Source organism: Sceloporus undulatus, chromosome 6 (assembly GCF_019175285.1).
Source record: "Sceloporus undulatus isolate JIND9_A2432 ecotype Alabama chromosome 6, SceUnd_v1.1, whole genome shotgun sequence".
Lineage (NCBI taxonomy): Eukaryota > Metazoa > Chordata > Lepidosauria > Squamata > Phrynosomatidae > Sceloporus > Sceloporus undulatus.
Genome location: NC_056527.1, coordinates 118,534,739 through 118,556,615, shown reverse-complemented (window position 1 = coordinate 118,556,615; position 21,877 = coordinate 118,534,739). Strand labels below are relative to the sequence as shown.

Sequence of the window (21,877 nt, the reverse complement as noted above, 5' to 3'; positions counted from 1 at the left end):
GTACGATGTTGCACCAGAAAAGGCAATGCACTTCTATGGCTGGATACCACTTTAACTGCCACTACTTAATGCTATGGAATTCTGGAAACTGTAGTTTGTTGTGGCGCCAGAGTTCTCTGACAGAGAATGTTTCCCAAAACTACAGTTCCCAAAATTCCATAGCACTGAGTTAAAGTGGCGTCAACCTGGATTATTTCTGTGGTGTGGATGCAATCTAATGCTGGTGTCCAGGCTAAGGGAAGTCATAGTACCACTCTCTGTGATGTTTTGGTCAGACCTCACCTGGAAAAATCCTGTGTCTGATTCTGGGCACCAGAGATGAGGAAAGATATTGACAGGCTGGAGCATTTCTAGGAGAGGGAAACCAGAACTGATAATGACACAACAGTGTGATGCTACAAGAAAGAAGGCAAATACTATTGTAACTTGTAACTTAACAGAACCATCAGTTTCAGGTCAAAGGAAGTAATAGTCCCACCATATTCCGCATCTGCTGGGCCTCATCTGGAGTAGTGAGTTCCCATGGACAGCCAAAAAGACAAAGAAATGGTCAGATCAACGGTCAGATCAAGCCAGAAATCTCCCTGGAAGATGCCAAGATGACCAAACTGAGGCTGTCATACTTTGGACACATTATGAGAAGGAAGGACTCACTGGAAATAAGAATAATGCTAGGAAAAGTGGGAAAGAAGAAGAAGAAGAAGAAGAAGAAGAAGAAGAAGAAGAAGAAAGAGAAGAAGGCTGATGGACTCTATTTAGAAGATCTGGATTTGCAAGACCTAAGCAGAGCAGTGGAGGACAAAGAGTCTAGAGTTTATCACACTGGGTTTAGAAGGATTAGAAGTATAAAAGGTGATTAACCCGTGAATAACTCACAATTGCGCAAATGGTTTTCACACAGAAAGTGTTGTTATCCTGTGCAGAATCTGGGATTAACCCACACTATCTAAAAGAACAAAACATTACCCAAAAGACATTTGAAGTCCTAAATAAACCAGCATAAAAGGCTGCATATCTCTCGGCAACTGGGAAACACAACGCACAGGAAGTAAACTCGCCCCAAAGAACCATGGGAAATCTGACAACAGTGAGAATCCCATTCATAAACCACAAATAGCTCTCTCACACACACACACAAAAAGTGATATCGTGAATGAAACAAATGAATTTGGCATGTTTTCCCCAAAGTGCCTAATTGCTGGTTCATGTCTCTTTCTTGTTCAATTCTGAGTGGATTACATGCAGCGTTGTGTGAAAACCATTTGTGCAATTGTGCCTAATATGCTGGATAAGGAACGGGTTCTTACCATTTCAAGCGTCCAATTTTGCCCATGTGATAAACCCTGTGGAGATGTCTCATCCATTGGCTCGCCATGGATCAAGATCAACTCGAAGGGTTCCTCGTTTAAAGACTGTGTGCTATTGTTGGAAGGAAACTCACATGTCCCATTACTGGGTGAAAGGACACTTCAAATAAGTTACTTACAGGAAAGTTGCTCACTACTACATGCCCACACTTGGACCACAGAAGCCATAGCTGGCTTCCATAACTGACTTTCAGCAGTTAAATAATGGCTAATGGCAGATACAGTTCTACCCTTCACCTTGTAACGTCATGGGAACCTCCCTGGGAAGACAGATGTATGAAGCTGTTAATGCACCGCTTGGGATACGTCTGGGATACTTTCAGCCAGGGATACGAATCCTATCGCCCTCCAGATGTTGTTTGACTGCAACTCCCAATAGCTCTAAAGCCATCACAGCCAATGGTGAGGAAAGCCAGGGGTTGCGGTCCAGCAAAATCTGGAGGGCTGTGATTTGCCTGCCTCAAGACACACTCTCTCAGCCTTAGGGGAAGGTGATGGCAAACCTCCTCTGAAGAAGCCTTGCCAAGGAAACCCCATGATAGGTTCTCTTTAGAATTGAAATAAGTCAGAAACAACTTTAAGGCACACAACAACAACAAATCCATCAGTGATACCTTTACCTCAGTTATTGGCCAATTGAAATGCACAATATACTTGCTGCAAGCTTTGGAAGCTCCAAGGGCTTCTTCTTCTTCATCCGGCAAGATGTTACAAACCAAACAGGAGAACAAAAATTGGAGATGTTAGTCAGATGGCTGCATTTTGTTATTTCTGTCCTTACTTAAGCTGTTATAATGGGAAGGCTATCTTTTGCAGGCAGGCTCCTTCTCCTTCTGGCCATGCGCAATAGGGAGATTTTCAAAAGTCCAGGGAATTTAAAGTCCCTTTGCATCTCAAAAGGGACCCCTCTTTTGCAATCCAGTTTGTCTCCATTCCAGTGAGGTCACAGGCCTCTTTGGAGGCAGAGGACAATAAATCCCTCAAGAAGCCTCCATGTTTTTGCATCAGGAACATTTTGGTGGTGTAGAGGTAAAACATGCAAATTCAGTCCAAATTTAAGGGGGGGGGGGAACCATTGTTTTACCTTGGTTGGAGGTCCCAGGCCACAGGCCAATCCTCATGATTCCCTTTTGGCAGCTACAATGCGGTATCTCGCAATACAGAAAACATGCCGGGATAGTTGTGGACTGGGACCTCCAACCAAGGTAAAACAGTTTTGACTTCTGCACACCTCTCTATCTGCCACCCATAAAAATCTGGCCAGCCCTGTCCCCAGAAGGAGCCAGGCTACTGGAGTATAGTGGGCCATTTTGGGCCATGGATGTATGTGGCTTCTGGACCTCCTTTTGGCTTTGATGATGTCCCCAACTTATTATGAAGGCCTTCTCCTAGGATTCTCTGGGCCAGATTTCTTCAGAGGAGATTTATTATTGCCTTCCTCTGAAGCTGAGAGAGTGGGACCTGTTCCATGGCTGAACAGGGATTTGAACCCTGGTCTTTTGGAATACTAGTCCAACCCTCAAACCACCACACCATGCTGGCTGATTTAGGCTGAAGCTGCATCTGCACTGCAGAAATAACCCACTTTAATTGCCACGGCTCAAATGCTATGGAATACCAAAAACTGTAGTTTTCTGAGAGAGCTCTGGTGCCACAACAAACTACAAATCCCAGGATTCCAGAGCATGGAGCCAGGGCACTTCAAGTGGTCTCAAACTAGATTACATACATGTTGGGAGAAATCTGTGTGTCCTGGGCACATCTCAAGGAGACCATGGTTTCTTATTATTCCCATTTACCACTGTTTCTACAGCCCAGGGTTGCTTTCTTTTAAACTAAGACACTCCTTACAGCAGAATTGTGGGAACATCTCCATTTGCTCAATTAGAAGAGCCATTGATGCATTGCAGCATACATTTAGCGCCTGCTAACTCTTGGGCACTTTGAATGCCAGCATTCTTCGAACGCCAACAATATTCCATGGGTTGAGATTCGGTTTTCCAAATGGACAACAAACCATGGCATGTTGGCAAAGGCAGTTTTATGCGCCACAACAAACGAAAGCTGACAACAAATCACAGGATGGCATATCGCAATGTTGGGCAACTTGTGATGGGGGAAGAGGCCATTTTCTATCCTGTGCCCCTTGGCACACTCCAGAAATCTATTTGGAGTGGCTGGACATGAGATGACCTCTAGGGTTGCCATTTTTGTCAGGGTTTGGGGGAAGTAAGTCAATCCAAACTATCCTATATTCGTAGTGGTTTGGGCCATTTCCCAGCAGAATCTTTAAAAAGGGAGGGTGGTCCCACCACCATTCGCTTCTCCTTTCCTGTCATGTCTTTTTAGATTGTAAGCCTGAGGGCAGGGAACCCTCTGAGTAACTACCGCTCTGAGAGCCTTTAGGGCAGAAAAGCGGGGTATAAATAATAATAATACTAAATACTGTAAATAAATAGAAATGAATGCCGTGGGAGGCTTATGAGGCTGCATGCCGCCTGCAGGCTCCACTTTCTGCACCCTCAGCTTGCCCCAATGAGCAAATATATAGTCAGTGTCTACAACATTTGTGAATACATGCTACTGTATTTTGTGGACAAAGGATTAGTACTATAAAGGACCCCAAAAACATTGATCTGACCATGAGCTCTTCACCAGCGGCTTCTCATTGTTTTCTGGAGAAAGGTGTTAGCAGCATCCCACTTGCAAGAGGCAATTGCAGCCGTCAAGCTTGAAAAACGGAGGGAGGATCTCCATTCTTAAAACCTTTCATTTTGGAAACCTGCACATGTCCATGTGTTCCCTCACTCTCCTGTGGCAAAACTGAAGGACACTGAGAACGTTCCGTTAAAACAAACCTTTTAATAAAATGTTGCTGAATTATAATGAAACATCTTTCCTTTAACACCTTAGAATATGAAAGAACATAAACAACATGTTTGTCATTTTACAAACTGGGGCAAAACTCGTGTCTACATTTTCCTTGTCGTTTTGCCTTTGCATTAAACATTAAGTGAATTGTTCAGATTTACCGGAAGGTAATTCTATTTTCTATGTCTTCTTTATGATTCTGCTTCAAGCTGCTTGTTTAACCAACGAACGGAAAAGAGGAAATTTTACAGCCCTGTTTAAAAATAAGCTGTCACCAACTTCCTAGGTGGATTAAATTCAAGAATCAAAACTGTTAACAGCCTTCTTTCCACACTTCTTGGTATGTTTCTCTAATCTAAGGTTACTTTTGATGCTATTTATCCTTACCAGCGCTATCAATCCTTTTCTGCTTCAGAGGGAGACCATCCATTTACTTTATTTATATGGCTCCTTTCTCTAAGGACTGGACTCTTTCGTTTCAGAAGCAGGTGGCTCAATTGCATCCAAAAGACTAATCTTCAAATAAGGCCAAGGAAAAGTCATTGGGACAGTCCATCTCCTGGCTACTAAAGGCTTCTTCTCCATCTTGGTCAAATGCCATAGACTCGCATGGTTCCTCCAGGCCCCCAGTGTCCTTGCTTTCTGCCATCAGGAAGATTTTGGCCATCTCCAAACGGTCTTTCTTGCTTGGATAACTGGAGAGTGCTAAGTCGGTGGTGCTATTCTCTGTGCAAGAACTGAGGCATTTGGCTTTCTTACTTTTACGCTGTGACACAGTGGACTTCCGAAGACCTTGAGAGGAACACAGAGACACATTAGGGTCTCCTGGGGAAGGGAATGATCATCTCCCCCCCCCGCCGTGTGGCAAGACTGATTCAGTCATTCTTTCTTTCCGAATTAAACCACTCCAGTTGTCTAAGAGTGAAATAACTCCGTCTATGTCCCTGATGGGTGCTAACATTGCACACCTCAGATTCCATCTCCTGCTGTGATTTAGCAAGTTCAGAACCTGTACTTTTACTGCCAAAGGTATATTCTGTGTGTGTTGAACCTGGAAGACCTGAATAAGGCTCTGGAGGACTGGGGATCCTGGGGGGTCTCTCATACCTAAGGTCACAACAAGTTCAAGTGATCTGATGGCAATTAACAACAACAACTTGTGCTACTCAGTAATAGAGTTCTGATACCACTTTAACTACCACGGCTTCATTTGGTGGACTAGGGCTAGAGCTACTACAATTTTCTCTAGCAGAGAATTCTAAGGATGACGCCAGACTACAATTACCAGGATTCTGTAGGTGAAGCCATGCCAAAAAAAGTGGTATCCAATTGTGATACGTGTGAAGTACAGATACACTCTACTCTATGTGAGCAACTTGGGACTCTCCCTCTTACCTTTCTGGCCATTCTTCTGTCTCTTTGCTTTGCTAGAACCTTCAGCTTTGGGGCATGGCACCTCTCTCCGGCTCTTCTTTGACAAAGGAGGGAGGTCTTCAGTTGCTAAGTTTTTGTCCCCTGCATGAACAAGACAATTATAGCTGTTTCTTTCATTAGTGCCCAAGGTTTCCTGGTTGGTCCTCTGTTTGGAGCCATGGATTAACAACAGGAAAGAGGCCTGGGATTGAAGCTACTGGGGAGGATGGTTTTATCAGTCAAAAACTCACGTTTTGTCTTGATTTTCTTCTTGCCATTTACATCAGGTTTCATCACTGGTCTGCCAGGAAGAAGCTGGAAAACAGACACTGTTTGTTAATGAAAAAACAGAGGGTACTTTACAGGCCTAACCTGGAGCATCTTTCTAACCATCAGTTGTTTAACATGTGAAGACCTTTTGCAGCAGCCCAATTTAAAGTTGTCTATAAACATTTTAACTAGTGCTGGGACTGAACTATTCTCAGCTAACCTGCTCTTGACTTTTGTTTGGTGTTGCAGGTTTCTTTTTCTCGCCCCCTGATCCTTGAGCCCTCTTCTTGGCAGACGATTTGCAAACAATTGTGATGTGATCTACGGTGCAAAAAGAAAGAGAGGTGGCGGGTGGGACATCGCCAAGGTGGGAAGTATCTGCCTTTTAGCATCCCTGTGGCTTCTGATGCCACGCAACACTCCAAGCTACCTTGTTCATTCTGGGGTGACGCTCTCTCACTGAATCGACTGTGGAATCCAAACATCCTTATTCTCTCCTGGTCCAGTAAAGGAGAAAAGGAAGAGATGAACCAATGTGTAAAGCAGGAGTGCACTGCATTCTCTGCCTTCACCGTTACTCGATCCCCTTTAAATGACTGTTTTCTGTTGCATATACATTCAGGGGAAGCTGTGTGAGCCATGCAGCAAAACACAGCAAAATCCAAAAAACAAAACAAAACATAAACACAAACACCCACTTATTACAGTGATATATTTATTAAGCCAACCAAGTGGTGCAAAATACATCATGCAAACTTTTGAACTTCACCAGCTTCTTTATCAGGGATAGGAATTTATCACACAGAGGGAAATCCCATACAGAAACAGGATTTTAAAATCTGCTAAACACCCACAAAGGCAGGTTGTTTTTCAGATGCGTTGGTGGAAAGAGAAATAATGCAAAAATTACCCGAACAGAAAGCTGTTCTTTTGGAATTTCCTGAAAGTAAAAAGCAGCAGGTTTTGTCGGCTTTCCATTTGGGTTATTTTCGCGTTATTTCTCTTTCATGCAAACGTCGTCTGAAAAACAACCTGCATTTGTGGGTTTTTTCTACTTTCTGTTTGGGTTCAAATGTCATGTGAAAAACAACCCGCAAAAGCAGGTTGTTTTCACTTTAAATCTAGTTTCTGCACGGGATTTGTCCTGTGTGATAAAACTCCATAGATGTTTCTGTTGCATGTCCCTATTTTGCTTAGTGGGGGTTGGGCGCATGCAATAGTTCAGGGACTGGCACAGTACAGCCCTCCAGATGTGTCTGGACTACAGCTCCCAGCATTCCTTACCCTTGGCTATGCTGGTTTAGGGCTGCTGTGAGCTGCAGTCCAACCATACCTGCAGAGCAACATGATTCTCACCCCTGGTTAGTCCCAACTAGAGTAAGCCAAGGGAATCAAAGGGAACTGGTAAGTTAGCATTTGTGTGCATGCCACTGATTTAAGGAGGACACAGATGGCACTAAAAACTGCATCTAGGCCAATGGGCCCACTCCGCTGAGGGTGGAATGGTGTGGCCCTCCAAATGTCGTTGTACTGCAAGAACCAGTATTCCTCCCCATTGGTTCTGCTGGCGAGAAGCCTGCAGGGAAGTGCAGTCCAACCACCTCTGGAGGGCTGTGCCTGGCCCACCCCTGCTGCCAAGACATAAGGCTGGCTGTGGCACTGAAATTCCTAATTGGGTATCCCCTTCTGCCCCTTGCCCTAACCCTAAATTCATGGCATTTGATTCTTTCCGGGCCTAACCTACCTCACAGGGCTGCAGAAAGGATAAACTAGGGGAAGGAGGGCCATCTGTATCTCATTGCAGGAAAGGTGATTATAAACAATATACACACCTAAACAAACTGGAGCCCCACCTAAATTAAACTGAGGTTCTACTCCTCACAGGTACAAGCATGATTTCTGGCTGTGTGAAAATGGTTTATAATTCCCTTGAACCAAAGCAAAATTTGTTTGTAAAAATTGTTTTTGAAATGAAAAATAAATTGTGAAGAAAAAAAGAGGTGTTCCCACCGATCTCTTCCCTGCCGCTGGGTTTATGAAAGTGAATGCTTGCAGCAGAGTAAGCCAGGCACAGGGCAGACCGACTGGTCTCCCGCTACTGGACACTGGTAGTATTATCCAAGGAGAGGATGTGCCAGCAATGTCTAACTGCTCTCTTGAAATGCCCCATAGTGCGACCTCCTTGTCTCACAACAGGGGAGATGTCACCAGGTGGTTTCCATCTGAAACAGCAGCTGGCTGCTTTGCATGGCTGCAAGCCTTACGTACGCAGTGCCAAGTTCCAGATGAGAAAAGAAAAGGTTCCACAAGGGATTCTAAAGGTAAAAACAAATAAGAGTGCAATCCCCCCAGCTGCAAGTACTAGTACTAGTGCTCCTTTTTCACGTATTTAATGAGGCTTTGCACAAGTTCCTCCATGCTGAGAAATTAAATAGAGGCTGCGCCTGAATAGTGCTCATTCCTGTCGCTGCCCAAACCAAAATAAAATCCTAGTTCTTCTTAAGTTAAATGTGATGGATTGGCACTTTGGGTTTATCACACTGAGGTTACTGGAGCACAGATCTGGGGTGAGTGCGGGTCGAAGATGCGAATTGATGTGTTATAACGCTGTGTATTTTCACACCTAGTTCCTTTCATGGAGCTCTTGCGCGGCGGGGCTTCCGAACTGAATCCTTACTGGCTCCTCTTGGCGAGTCTGCTAAAAAGTGAGTTGACAGGATTGCATCGAGTCAGTTCGAAACTCACTGCGATTGGTCAGGTGTGCATGCCAGTTTGCTTGTGCTCTTGAATACCACCGCAAAACCCCCGGTTGCAAATTTCCCATGATGCCATGCTGCATTTTGCTCCCCCTGAATGAATGCATTCAGTTTTAACGTGGAGAGGAGACATGCTGGCGAGGAAAAGGGAGCAGAGGGGGGCACAGAAGAGAGAGCGGGGTTAGTAAAGCTTCTAAAGGAATCTTTGGGGTGGGGGCAGGAGTCCTCCAAAGTGGGGCCAAGGGGGGAGGCAGGGTTTACTTCCAAGTAGAACTGCAGTTTCTACACTGGTTATTTTGCAGTGAAAGAATTTATTATTCTATTATTATTAATAATAATAATAAAATTTTCACTGCAAAATAACACACAACAACAACAAACAACACAACAACAAGAATAATTTGCCGGTGGGGATACATTCGGATGAAGCAGAGAGCATTTAGAGATAGGTGCCATTCCCTATCCTTCACGTGAGGCTAGGGATGGAGGGTAGATCGAGAAGGCAGATAGATGTGAAGGGAAAGACCAAGGAGGCTGGAGGCAGAGTGGCACTCCCAGAATTCCATAGCCTCAGCCAGGCCCCCACAACAAACTCCAACTCCCATCAGTAATATAATATAATAATTTATTGTAAAAATAATAATAAAATAATTTAAGTTATTTTTGCTGAGGCACCAGAGCTCTCTGGCAGAGAAGGCTCAATGTCTCGGACACTGCAGTTCCAGAATCCATAGCACTGAGCCAGGACAGTCAAAGTGGAGTTAAACCAGATTATCTCCCCAGTGTGGATGCAACCTAAGAGAAGGCAACTGCTACAAAGGGAAGGAGAGATGTAGATGGAATAGATGAGGAGGAATAGGAGGAGGATGTAGATGTGGGTAAATGAAGGATGGGGCTCTGGACAGAGGACCCTTTCAATTTGGCTGCCAGGGATGGGAAAAAGAGAATGGAGGAAGAAGAGAAGAAAGGGGCAGCTTGTTCTCATTCCGTGGAGCCAGGCTCCCTTCTTCACCCCGGAAGTGCCAAGGTTCAGGATGCCTTCAGAGCCCCACTGAGCATGTGCAAGGGTCCCAATTCCAATCGATGAATCCCCATGGTATGCACCGGTGTAGAAATACAATTTGCACTCATTCCGCTTTGCCTGAATCCGCATCACGTGACTTGCCTTGGATTCGACTCCCCCTCGTTTCGGAAGGGCAATGGATGGGCAACCAGGGGTGAAAAAACAGTCACGTTATAACGTCAATTCGCATTGTTCGACCCGCACTCACCCCTGATCTTAGCTCCAATAACCTCCATGTGATAAACGCCTTTCTCCCAATATGCCAGAGACCAGCACCCTATTTGTACCCGTTGGCTACAACTGTTTCTTTCTTCCCTGGAAACGTGCCACACACCAGCCTCCCACAGTTCATAGAACGGCACTGGTCCATGGACCACCGCTTTGAGTAGCACTGCTATAAGCTTCTTGCAACAAAAGGAAGTGAGGGAGAATAATCCAAGGAAGTCAGTTATTCCACCTCACTCCCTGCCCAGCTCTGTCCTAACTACACTAAGCAGAAGGCAAGAATGGGAAGAACCCAGAATGAGGAAGCTTTTCATTAGAAGCAGCAGTGGCCCTGAAAACTTCTGCTGGCCCCAACCTCAGACTGGGGGCACTGACATTTCTGCATGGGGTGAAAAAATAAAACTGACATCAGTTTTTGGGCGGTGGAGGGATACCCACGGAAGGACCACACAATAGGTCTGCAACAGCCTGGAGAGGCCACTGTCTACATTCTATGTAAAAGGTGTGAGAAAAAGAAGACCATTATTCCAGTGAAAAGGGTTAAAGGAGAAGCAACCTGGGTAAGAAGATCAGGGGCTCTGTTCTTGCCCCCAGTCACACCTTAATGTTTATTTGCTGTGCTTCTTTTGCCATCTTGAGAGCAGTTTTGAATTTCCTCTTGTCACCTTTTCTCTTCAGCTTGGCCTGAAAGAGAAATACAAAAATATCCAGATTTGGGGGTGGTGGATGGGGGACGCTGATGCTTGACTAAAAAGGATGCATCTGGGGAGCAGAGCTCTGGGGAGTTAAGAAATAGGAGAGGATTCTGCCTTCCTTACTGACATGCCACTTCTGCTGTTAAATTCAGATTGCCAGTTTAAATACATAAATCTGTCACCATTTTGTCTAGTTTGTTCTTTCCAGAACAAGAGTTCCCTGGGTATCTTGAGGGAAGTCACGACAGCTGGATGGCTTTGAGACCAATTCAAATCTATTGTATAGCTGAGTCCTATTGAGTCAACAGTCTTTCTCAGAAAACAGTAAAGTTCGAGAAGAGTAGAATTTTAGAGAGAAAACCAAGAATGAGGGCAAGGTGGAGCAAGGACAGGAATGGGGTAAACAAAGCCACCCACCAAAGCATTAAAAAGAGGTGCTTATAGTTCTTAAACACCACCACAACCACCTCTCATAGAAGCTCTCTTAACAATCTGTTCTGTTTTCTATAGGTTCCAGTCATTCTTTGTCATCTCCGACAGATGTGCTATCACTTTCCCTTTTGCTCATTTTGATACCACTCAACCTCTTGGTGCCCTGTCCTCTTCTGCACTGGACATTAGGAACATCCCTAAGGAAAGGAGGGGAACCCACTCCCCTTACCAAGCTACTTCTCTCCATGCTTGCTTCACCAAAGCTCCTTAGCATGGAGGCAGAGACCCAAGCCTGGGTTACGGAGTTGCCAAAGAAGGTCACGTGGTACTCGGACTGAAAGAGGAATGGAAATGGAGCATGTCAGCGGCTGTGGATGGCCATGCTTGTGCAAGGCAGCAAAGGGGCACCTGTCAAGCAAGCACCACTCTGTGTGAGAACCCTTCACCCTGAGTTGGGATGCAGCTGCTGAGTCTGCAAAGCAAGGCTCTCAAGGCTGTTTTTGTGGTCCCCAAATGACTCCCCTCCTTTCCCTGGCAAAATAAAAGGGAATGGCTTAACTTGGAAGCCTCCAGGAGTGGTAATTTGCCTTTCATGAATAGGTTTCAGGTCCCTCTTCACTGCTTAACATGAAAAACTACCAATTCTTCTTGATCAAAAGTGCACATTGGGCCACTTTTTCTTTTTTTAAATGGCAATTCATGTGGCCCCTAGAGCTTTCCAGGGAAAGAAAATTGGCTCATGGACCCACCAAAACTACTCAACCCTGATATAGTTATATGTATACATATATAGGGAATGGATTCCACTAGCATGCAAATTATGGCAGCAAATATACTTAATACTTAACGGGAAGCATATGTCTCTGAGAAGAAAACAGGAGATAATCTCCGAAGTTAGGGTCAGCCTCTATGATCCCAGGCCACCTACAAGCGCATGGATAAAGAAGAACAGAGAACAAGGATATGAATTCAATCCCCACCTCCTGCCAGCTCCTAGCTGGCTCCAGTTAACTGCCTCCACAAGAACATCAAGAGGGACTGGTGGGAAACAAGGAGTTGCGAGTAAGCCAGTTGCCTATAACTAGTTAGTTTGGGGGGGGGGGGAGGCACTAAGGATGTCATGAAATTACATTCTGAAAGCAAGGTAGCCAAATGAAGTTATTCTACTGATAGAATGGGTCATGGTTCCTAGTTACTTTTGAGGGGAATTTTTAGAAGTTGACATTAATTTTTCAAGGTGTATACCATTCACTCATCAATCCCAAGGTTTTATTCCCCTCTCAAAAGGTCACATTTGCTAACAGAACAGCACAGGAAGGAATCTAATGGGTTCCTTCCCCAACAGTGCAGCAAGCGATGGCAATATGTTACTTTTGAGACATGGTAATGAGCAACCTGAAGTTAATGACTTTTTAAAAAGTACTTCTGGATATGTCTTGAAAGGGGAACACAGCTTTTCCATATGGTACAAAGGGTTTGATCATGAAAATTGTCACCTTTTCACTAACAAATGATGATTGCTAAAATCAGAGGACTGGAAGATGGGGAATGTATGACCAACGTTTGTTTCAGAAAAAATAATAGGACATTATTTTGAAGGCTGAAATTGTTAATCTAATGGAAGAATACAAGAAGTGCTCCTGAGGGTTTGGGGGACTCCTGTGCCTTACATTAAATAGTTGTTTGTAGGTTCAGCCACTTTATTGTCTCCTGATAAACCTGGGATGGGGATAAGTGATGAACAGCCTATTCATTGCCACTTGGATAGTCTCTTCTAATTGTTGCAACACCACTATTACTGTCTAACTGTTTCTCTCATTCTCATTGTTCTCCTTTTGACAGTTAAAAATTTATATTGAGACAATCAAAAGATATTACTAAAAGACCAGACCAATTCCTATCTGTCTGCCTAACCTACCTCACAGGGTTATTGCAACAATATTTTTTTAGAGGGGGACCAAATATGCCACCTTGAATTCCTTGGAAGCAATGAAATATACATCAATGAATCTACAAGAAGGAAACTTTGAATGGACAGGGCTAGGAACCTTTGTTGAAGGGGACTTACTGTAAGGAAATAAAGATAATCTTGCCCATTGGGAAGGGCATTGCAAGATAATAAAACACCATATTTAGAACTTTGAAAAATTACCTTTTGGACTACAATCTCTCTGTTTTTCAACCTTGTTGATGAATCTAAAGGGAATTATGGGAATTGTAGTCCAAAAGTTTTTTTTCTCCAAGCCCTGAATATATTAAGTGGTAGTGGAGTGTCTGCTTTAACTCCTCTTCCAGCAAACTGCAGAAAAGGAATTCTTCCATGGTAGTAAAAGCCTCTAGCATGGAAGCAAACATTGGGCTTTCCTCAAGTTTAGCTTGGCCACTGTCCCTCTGGTGCCACTCCACCAGAGCAACTTTTCACATTGATTGAGTGCCAATAACGTACAAGGGCTTTGTGCAGAACACAGCTGTGCCTCAAGTCTGCCCTCAAGACTGCAAGTTTTAAAAAGCAAAGCAGTTCCTAGAAAGGTCCAGTGCAATCGGGATCAGTGTGCCTCAAACGGATGACTCTTCCATACAGAACCAAGAATGCATAGAAGACATCCCTCCACATAATGAGCAGGACATAAAAGAGGAAAAATGTTTCTTAGGAGTTCCTGCCCCTTCTCAAAATGAGAGGCCCCATCTTTGGCCAGTTTTCCATCAAAAGACTGCAGCTGCTGTCCTGGCAAAAGCGCTAAGAAAGCTTGGCTCTTTTGGCTAAGCTTCTCAAGAGGGGTCAGCAGTTGGAAAGCTTGCATAAAGACACATTCAGCTATGGGTTGTTGGGGTTTTTTTCCCCTTAAAGAAGAGTTTAAGTTTTATCACTGAGAGACACCTGGGCCAGATCTCTTCGGTGCTGGGGCCAGCAGTGGAGCAATTTTGTTCTGCTCTCAAGGCCTGATCCTGATCCTGATACGCTGGCAATGGAAATCAAGTGTGCTGGATTTCCATTGACAATCCAGTGTGCTGTTCACATAACTAGGATCTCCCTGCCACCGCATGGCATGATAAAGGCAGCTGTGCAGCTGTGCTTTTAAAACCACCTTGAGGTATTTACAGTTCTCTCCTTTAGATTTTGGCACTTGAAAGTACTGTCTCATTCATGTCAAGGAGACCTTGTATCCATGGAAGTGTGTGCTTAAGAGCCCTGCCCAAGTTAAGGGTTGAGGGGAATCATCTTTTTTGTAAAAGCAAGCCATTTTTCCCTTCATACCATGGGTGTCCATATTGTTTGGCCCACACGAGCGACCCTGGAAAATAAAGCGAGTAGACCACCTCATCTTCAGATCCTGAGCATGTCTCCTCAGGAATGCTGCAGCTGTTGTACTGGAGATCTGCCAGAGATAATAAATACTCCGATGAAACATCACATAGTTGAAATAAATGTGTATTTTTTTCTCCTGTTTTTCTTTACTCCTCTTCTCAAAGGCTTGGAAATAATGTGTGTGTGTGTGCGTGCGCGCACCTTCATGTCGCCTGTTGACTTATGGCAACCCCATGAATTCCACAGAGTTTTCTTAAGCAAGGAATACTCAGAGGAGATTTTGCCAGTTTCTTCCTCTGAAATAGAGGCTCCAGCACTTGGTCTTCGTTGGGGATTTCTCATCCAAATACCAGCCAGGGTTGACCCTGCTTAGCTTCCAAGATCAGACAAGATCTGGTGCCTTTAGGGCAGTGGTTCCCAAACTGTGCTACTCCAGCTGTTTTTGGACTTCAGCTCCCAGAAGCCCCAGTCAGCTCAGCCAACCGTCAGAATTTTTGGGAGCCTAAGTTCAAAATATTCGGAGGGGCAAAATTTAAGAGCCACTGCTTTACGGTATTATTATTATTATTATTAACATTTATTTATAGAGCGCTGTAAAGGGTCAAATAAAATAAGAGGGGGAAAAAGAATTTAAAAAAGGAATAAAAATCTTCCAGGCAGCGTACAATCTAAAATAACATTACATGATTAAAATATCTCTAAAAGGATACTATTTACAAATAGCAAATTACTTGTAATTAGGACTGTGCAACCATGTTGGCCAAATCTGACAAACTAAGCAAATCAGGTCTAGATTGGATTGGATTGCTCAGTTCCAGAGCAGAAAGGCACACACAGAATCACTTTGGACTCATCCAGACATTAAAAAGAAGCAGGAAAAAACCAAACAGTGTCCCCAATATGACCATAAAGAAGAATGCAAAGGCAGCATGATATGAGGAGAAGGAGAGCTGGGCTTTGGTCACTAACAGCTCTGTCATGCAGTCAGGGGTAAGAAGCTCATCTACATGCTCCAATCCCAGCCTCAGAGGATGGCAATGGCAAACCTACTCTGAATCTGGCCAAGAAAAGCCCATGATAGGTTTGCTTTAGGGTCGCCATAAGTTGGAAAGGACCCGAAGGCACACAACAACAATATGAATAAAATGATTCCATTCATCTTAGAAACATTGGTGAATGCTCTTTAGAGAAGAGCAGTGCAAGAGAAATCTGCAGGGATTGTGTTTGGCCAAGATGAGGGGAGATGGCTGTGCTTGATCAGGGCTGGGATTCTTAAAGATGTTGCTTTTGACCTGTTGTCACCCAGTTTTTCCTTCAGCAGCAAAGGCCCACCAGTTTCTTATCTTCTGTTTTACCTGGGTTCTGACTACAGGACCAGTCCTCGGGCAGAAGCATTGGGTCTATGTCATTGCGGAGCCGCCTCCACTTCTCACAGTTTGGGTAAGAGCACTGGGCCCATGCAATGCACCACTCTAGGTCAGTAACAAGAAAAGACAAGTCACAGTGGGTTTCAACGTCTCTGTGGCGGCACCTCATTTGTGGAGTTCCCTCCGCAGAGGCTCACCTGAGACCAACATTATTTTGTCTATACCAGGCAGACACCCCCATCTACCCCCAGCTTTTAATTGATTCATTTTCTTTATTTTCTTTTAAGTTATACTTTTGTGTTTTCTCTCACTTCTGTAAACAGCTCTGGAAGTTCTGCTAAAAGTTGGACTAACATTCTGTTAAATCAATGTATTTTCAGTAGGTGCTGCAGATGACCATCACTCATGGTCTAAGTCAGTGATTCCCAAGTTTTGGCCTTCCAGATGTTTTGTACTTCAATACCCAGAAGCCCTAGCCAGCTTGGCCAGCAGTCAGGAACTCTGGGAGGTGAAATCCAAAACATCTGGACAACCAGAGTTTGGGAACCACCGGTCTAAGGTCAGGGATGGCAAACCTATGGCACGCGTGCCAAAGGTGGCACTCAGAGCCCTCTCTGTGGGCACATGTGCCATCGCTCCAGCACAGAATTTGCCAGAGTTTGTTACTAGAAAACCAGAGAGACATGGCACTTTGCAATAAATAAGTGGGTTTTGGGTTGCAGTTTGGTTACTCGGCCTCAAAAAGGTTCACCATCACTGGCATAGGTGGTTCATCGGTCAGAGTGGATTGAGATAATCCGTTCTAACATGAATGGTTAGCCATGGTGGCAATTATTCTACAGCTTCAAGTAATTTCTGACCTATGGCAACTCTGAAGTGAGCCCTATCATGGGATTTTCTTAGCAGAACTTGTTCAGAAGTGGTTTGCGCATTTGCCTTCCTCTGAGGGTGAGAGAATGGAACTTTCTCCAAGTCATTCAGTGGGTTTCTGTGGCTGAGCAGGGATTCAGATCCTGGCCTCTCAGTCTTACACTCAAATGACAACATCATGCTGGCTCTCAGAATAAGTCTCTGTAGGGTCCCAAAATTAAGGGCTGCCCCATGAAGATGCCCTATTTAAAGAGGCCTGGTGGCATGGTGGTTAAATGCTGGTCCTGCAGCCAGAAGGTTGTGTGAGTTTGATCCCAGAGGGGTCCAGGGTCCACTCAGCCTTCCATCCTTTTGTAGGTTGTTAAAATGAGTACCCAGCTTACACACTTTAAATTGAGCCTTAGAGAATGCTGAGTTCACTGATAAGCAGTATAGACATGTAAATGCTGTTGCTATTTTCTCCCATTCTGAAAGATGAGTCTCTGTTCTAGGAGCTTATAGGTCGGCCCCATCTCTAATTGTTCCTTTGGCCTTCAAGAATGCAAGCACTCACAGATTCTGGAAGACAGGAAAACACATATGAACCGTGAAAGCCACAGGAGTGAATGTGACAGAACATGGGTTGTTTTTCACATAACAGCTCCCAGCTAAAACCAACTCATGACTGGATGACTTGCACTCTCCACTCGCAGGCCCTGGGTGGTAAGCCTTTTTCCCCTTGCAAGCAAGCCTCTAATCTAAAACAGCTACTCACTGACAACAACAGGCCACACATTAATACATGGACCAGAGCCTGCAACAGATGTAGATCCAAAGTATGCGCCCACATTAACCCAGGCAAAATGGTACCGGACATCAAATAGAACATGAGGAACTCATATGTTATTCTGAATATTGTCCTATGTGGTAGTTGTAATCACCTGGTAACAATCCCTTTTGCTACCTACGTAAGTAAACAACAACACCCCCCCCACACACACACACATTCACTGTACTGTTGGATGTTAGGCAAGCTGGCCAAGAGAGGAAAGAGAAGCTAATATCATGTCAAACTTTGTGGCTTCAATAGCATGCCTCATTTTCATCCATTAAGATGGAATATCCTGAAGAACCAATAAGCTGGCTCATTATTTTGGTTGGTCCTAAGAAACATGTTCCCCTACAGTAGTTTGAGGCTCTCCCTCTTGCAGATTCTCATGTCTGCTTTTTCTTGCAGATAGGACAACAGCTTTTAGGCAAATATATACAGAATACATACATAGAGGTAAGAGGTTCATAACTGCAACACATTTAGAAACTAACCAGAGAGACACCAAATCTCCCAGGATATTCTGTTGCTGACTCCAAATATCATTATTCAGTAAGATGGAACTTCAAAGGGAGATGTCAGAATTAAACTGCTGAACTAGAATGTTTCAGTAAGTTTGGCTCTTACTCATTTAGACGTGAATCAAGAAATTGGTTTCCTTTTCTAGTGCAGGCATGACATTAACCCAGCGAGGCTATCACCTATTACCTCCCAGCTAGGATCTCCTCACCCTTAGTTATCACTTATTACTGCTTTTTGGAACAGCCACTGCGTTTACCTTGTATACGTTTAAGGTTATATAAGGCTGCATTTCATGACCATTCATCCCACTGCAAGCAGTTCTTCCTGCGTCCTTGCCTCTCTTCTCATCTATCTGTCAAAAGTAGCAGTGTCTGATGAGGTGGCCTCTAATCCCCAAAGGATTTATTCCATCACAATAAATCTGTTAGACTTTCCATTCTCAGAAGGCTCTCGGTTGTTTGTCCTTCAATAATGGAATGCCAGATTGCCGATAACAATTTAAGATGAAACTCTTTTGCAGCATCACAAAGGAAGAACTTCTAAAAGGCCTGACAAAGGGAGAACTACCACTTCCACAGAAACAGCTGGGAGGAATGCGGGAGATGGCTTTCTCAGTGGCTGCTCCCAGATCCCTTCCTATACTAGAAGCTATCCTACCAGCTCCCCTCCATGGAGTCCTTCCAACACCCGGTAAAGAGACTTTTGCTCATAGGGAAAAAGTTGCTAATAGTATGTTGAACTGTTCTTGCTTGCTAATGGGTATGTTTTTAAGCTACTTTAAATTGTATTGATAGCCAGTGTAGTAGTGGACTACAGCTCTAGAGACCAGGGTTCAAATTCCTGCTCAGCCATGAAAACCCAATGGGTGGCTTTGGGCAAGTCAGTCTCTCAGCTTTGGAGGAATGCAACTTTGCAAATGAACAACTTCTGTCAAGAAAAGGAGGCATAGAACAACAACAAATTATGCATAACCTTTTTGTAAGCTTTCAAAGGAGGTGAGCTTGTTATTTCTAACCATTTTAATGTTTGTAGAATATCTTGAATCCCAAAGTTGGGGAAAAGATTAAATAATAATAACAACTCCTCATATACAGGGCAGTGAGTTCCCCTTCTGAGGACCCTATCACACTAGACCATTGTAGCACTATGCCTACATCCTATGGAAACCTGGGATCTGCAGATGCCAGGCCTGCCTGCCTGCCTGCCTGCCTAAGGGCCGTTTTCCTGATCTCAGGCCTTTGAGCCCCAGCCATGCCCCCATTTGTCCATCCTCCCTGAAACCCTTTGGAGCAGCAGGGAGGGAGGGAGGGTTCAGCTCACTGCCACTACTTCCTCCTCCGTCTGCCTTCTGCTCCTGCTGCATTTCCTCTGGGTCAATGATGACTCGGGCGTTGCCTTGAACTTTTTTCTTGAGCGCTGCTTTCCGTTTTTCCTTACACCCTCCATTGTCTGCTCCTGGTCTCACATCTGCCAGGAGACAAAGAAAAACAAGTTGTGTGTGTATATAAAACTGTTCCTCTCTCTAGAAAAACACAAGGGGAATTGGGGGGGGGTGACAGCCGATGCTGTAGTTGGCTGGAGGAGGAAACTATGAGTTGTCTTGCAGTCGGCAGGGGTGACTTGTTTTGAAACCCTGGAAAGAATGTGGCTTTCCACTCTGCTCCACAGCGCTCTGGCGGTGGCCCCTTTCCCTTGACTCTCTCTTGCCATGCTTCCCTCCCTGCCTCCAAAACAAGCCTGCCTCTGGCCAGAAATGCTGCGCTCTTGCACAGCCCCTTCTCAGCCCAATGGAGGATCTTTGTGTTTACATCCCAAAGAACTACCTTTCCCCTTTCTGTTCTTGCTTGCAGAGAGTTTGCTGTGTTTCTTCATTTTGAGCTCATGATCCTTTTCTGCTCCTAAAAGGACTGCCTTGCTGTTCTCCTCACTTTTATTTTTGGAGACGCCTTCCTTGGTAGCCAGAGATACCTCCAAAGTCTCCCTGAGAAAAATGAAAACAAGCCACACTAGTTTAAAAAAAGTGTCAAGGAAGGAACTATCCAAGCACCCCTAAAGACCTGGGGATGCTGCAGCTTGGTCAGAAGCACATGCGTATCCTCCACGGAGATCATCACACTGGCAAAAAAGACAGGAGCACAGTCAAGATGATCACACGACGTTGTGCGACATCCCGATTATCCCGCACTTATCCCATGAATTAAGAGGAATTCTAGCAACACTTTTTATTCCTGGGGATTTTTTTGTGAATAAAATTTTCTGTGAATAAAAAGCGGCCCTAGAATTCCTCTTTATTCACAGGATAATCATGGGATAATGGCAACATTGTGCAACGTTGTGTGATAATATGCCTATATTCACTCATACATTCATATATAATCACATTTTACCATTTTATAAGGAAATAGCGTCGTTCAAATTAGAACAGTTTTATTTATGTAAATTCAATATTTAACTCAATACGTCTGTAAAATTTCCACACAAAAAAGTTTGGGAAAAGGAGGAGGGGAAAGGATTAGAGCTTCCAAGCCTTGTGCTCCCCTTTGAGCAACTCTTGTGCACATGCGCGCACACACACACATCCACAGGTCCCTCCCCACCATTTAAAAACTATTGATTTAGACTGTCAGTCTGAGGGCAGGGCACTGTCAAACTAACAAGGTGTGAGCCGCTCTGCTGCAAGCCTTTCTGGCTGAAGGGTGGTGTTGAAGTACTCTAAATATAGAAATAATAAAAGCAAATGGCTGCAGCCTCTCCTTGTTTGTTCTTCCTCATTAATAACATTTGTCATATTGGCCACACTGTGATGTTGCTTAGCCACAGGTGTCTTGGTTTTCGTCATGTTTGGCCTGGAGAAGAGAAGGTTAAGAGGTGACATGATAGCCCTGTTTAAATATTTGAAGGGGTGTCATATTGAGGAGGGAACAAGCTTGTTTTCTGCTGCTCCAGAAAATAGGACACAATGGAGCAATGGATGCAAGCGAGAGGAAAAGAGAGTCCATCTTAACATTAGGAGGAACTTCCTGACAGTAAGGGCTGTTTGGCAGTGGAATATGCTGTCTTTGAGCCTCCTTCCTCTGAGGTCTTTAAACAGAGGCTGGATGGCCATCTGTTGTGTATGCTCTGATTGAGAGTTCCTGCGTGGCAGAATGGGGTTGGATTGGATGGCCCTTTTGGGGATCTCTTCCAACTCTATGATTCTATGATTTCAACTGAAGGGCATACACACATGAGAATTCATCCCCCAGAACTTCAAGAACCATCAGTCTACTACTCTCTTCTCCCAGGCAAAGCAGTCCTGTAAACTAGAGGCTTCCCTCAATTTCCCATCGCTCAGAGTGGGAAATATCAGGGACTTTCCTTCTGCTTTACAAAGGCTCTAAAATGCCTTGAGGGAGCCCTAGAGGACTGAGAAATGTGTGTGGGATGACTCTTTTCCTTTCACTGCCTTGTATACAGATTCCAAAGGCGCGATTACTGGTACTGTATGTGGAAATCTGTATTTGGAAGTCCAAAGGGGACTTGCATGACTCGGATGGGGGCAGGGAGTCTTAAGCACCCGCTCTTCCCTCTGCTACTTCTTTCACCATTGGAGACCTTGGAATTCTTTTTAAAAAATCGGTAATGACACATGACCAGAGCTCTGTTTCCCACATTTGCACACAATCTGCTGTTGGAGAGCAAGGCTGGGAAGAACAGGCAACTAGCAAGCAGAACCAGACGCATCTAAAACATGCGAGAGACATTGCCGGTACTTGGGCACCACCCTGAGGCCGAAAATTGATTCTTCCAGGCCTGCAGACTATTGCTGCTGCTGTCGCCTTTCTTTGCCTAAATAATATCGGTGAGTTCAGGAATCTCACACCATTTTCACTGGTGAGGCATCGTTGAGCTTTGTAACTCCCACACGGGAT

General features: G+C 44.4%; 1 protein-coding gene across 14 annotated transcripts in view; it reads right to left on the bottom strand.

Moving 5' to 3' along the window:
* Positions 1-4,209: 4,209 nt before the first annotated feature.
* Positions 4,210-21,877, bottom strand: part of ZCWPW1 (zinc finger CW-type and PWWP domain containing 1) — a 30,509-nt gene continuing 12,841 nt past the window's right edge. For 12 of the 14 annotated variants that reach the window (XM_042477533.1, XM_042477529.1, XM_042477523.1 and 9 more), the window contains 12 exons: positions 19,790-19,947; positions 19,287-19,433; positions 15,755-15,871; positions 14,349-14,469; positions 11,941-12,016; positions 11,322-11,426; positions 10,566-10,649; positions 6,352-6,418; positions 6,142-6,242; positions 5,903-5,966; positions 5,634-5,753; positions 4,210-5,030 (listed from right to left, as the gene is read on the bottom strand). In XM_042477533.1, the coding sequence (XP_042333467.1) occupies positions 4,750-5,030; positions 5,634-5,753; positions 5,903-5,966; positions 6,142-6,242; positions 6,352-6,418; positions 10,566-10,649; positions 11,322-11,426; positions 11,941-12,016; positions 14,349-14,469; positions 15,755-15,871; positions 19,287-19,433; positions 19,790-19,947 (1,441 nt within the window). In that variant the 3' untranslated portion in view covers positions 4,210-4,749. The remainder of the gene's footprint in view (positions 5,031-5,633; positions 5,754-5,902; positions 5,967-6,141; positions 6,243-6,351; positions 6,419-10,565; positions 10,650-11,321; positions 11,427-11,940; positions 12,017-14,348; positions 14,470-15,754; positions 15,872-19,286; positions 19,434-19,789; positions 19,948-21,877) is intronic. The other 2 variants (XM_042477525.1, XM_042477526.1) reach the window with 2 other exon arrangements.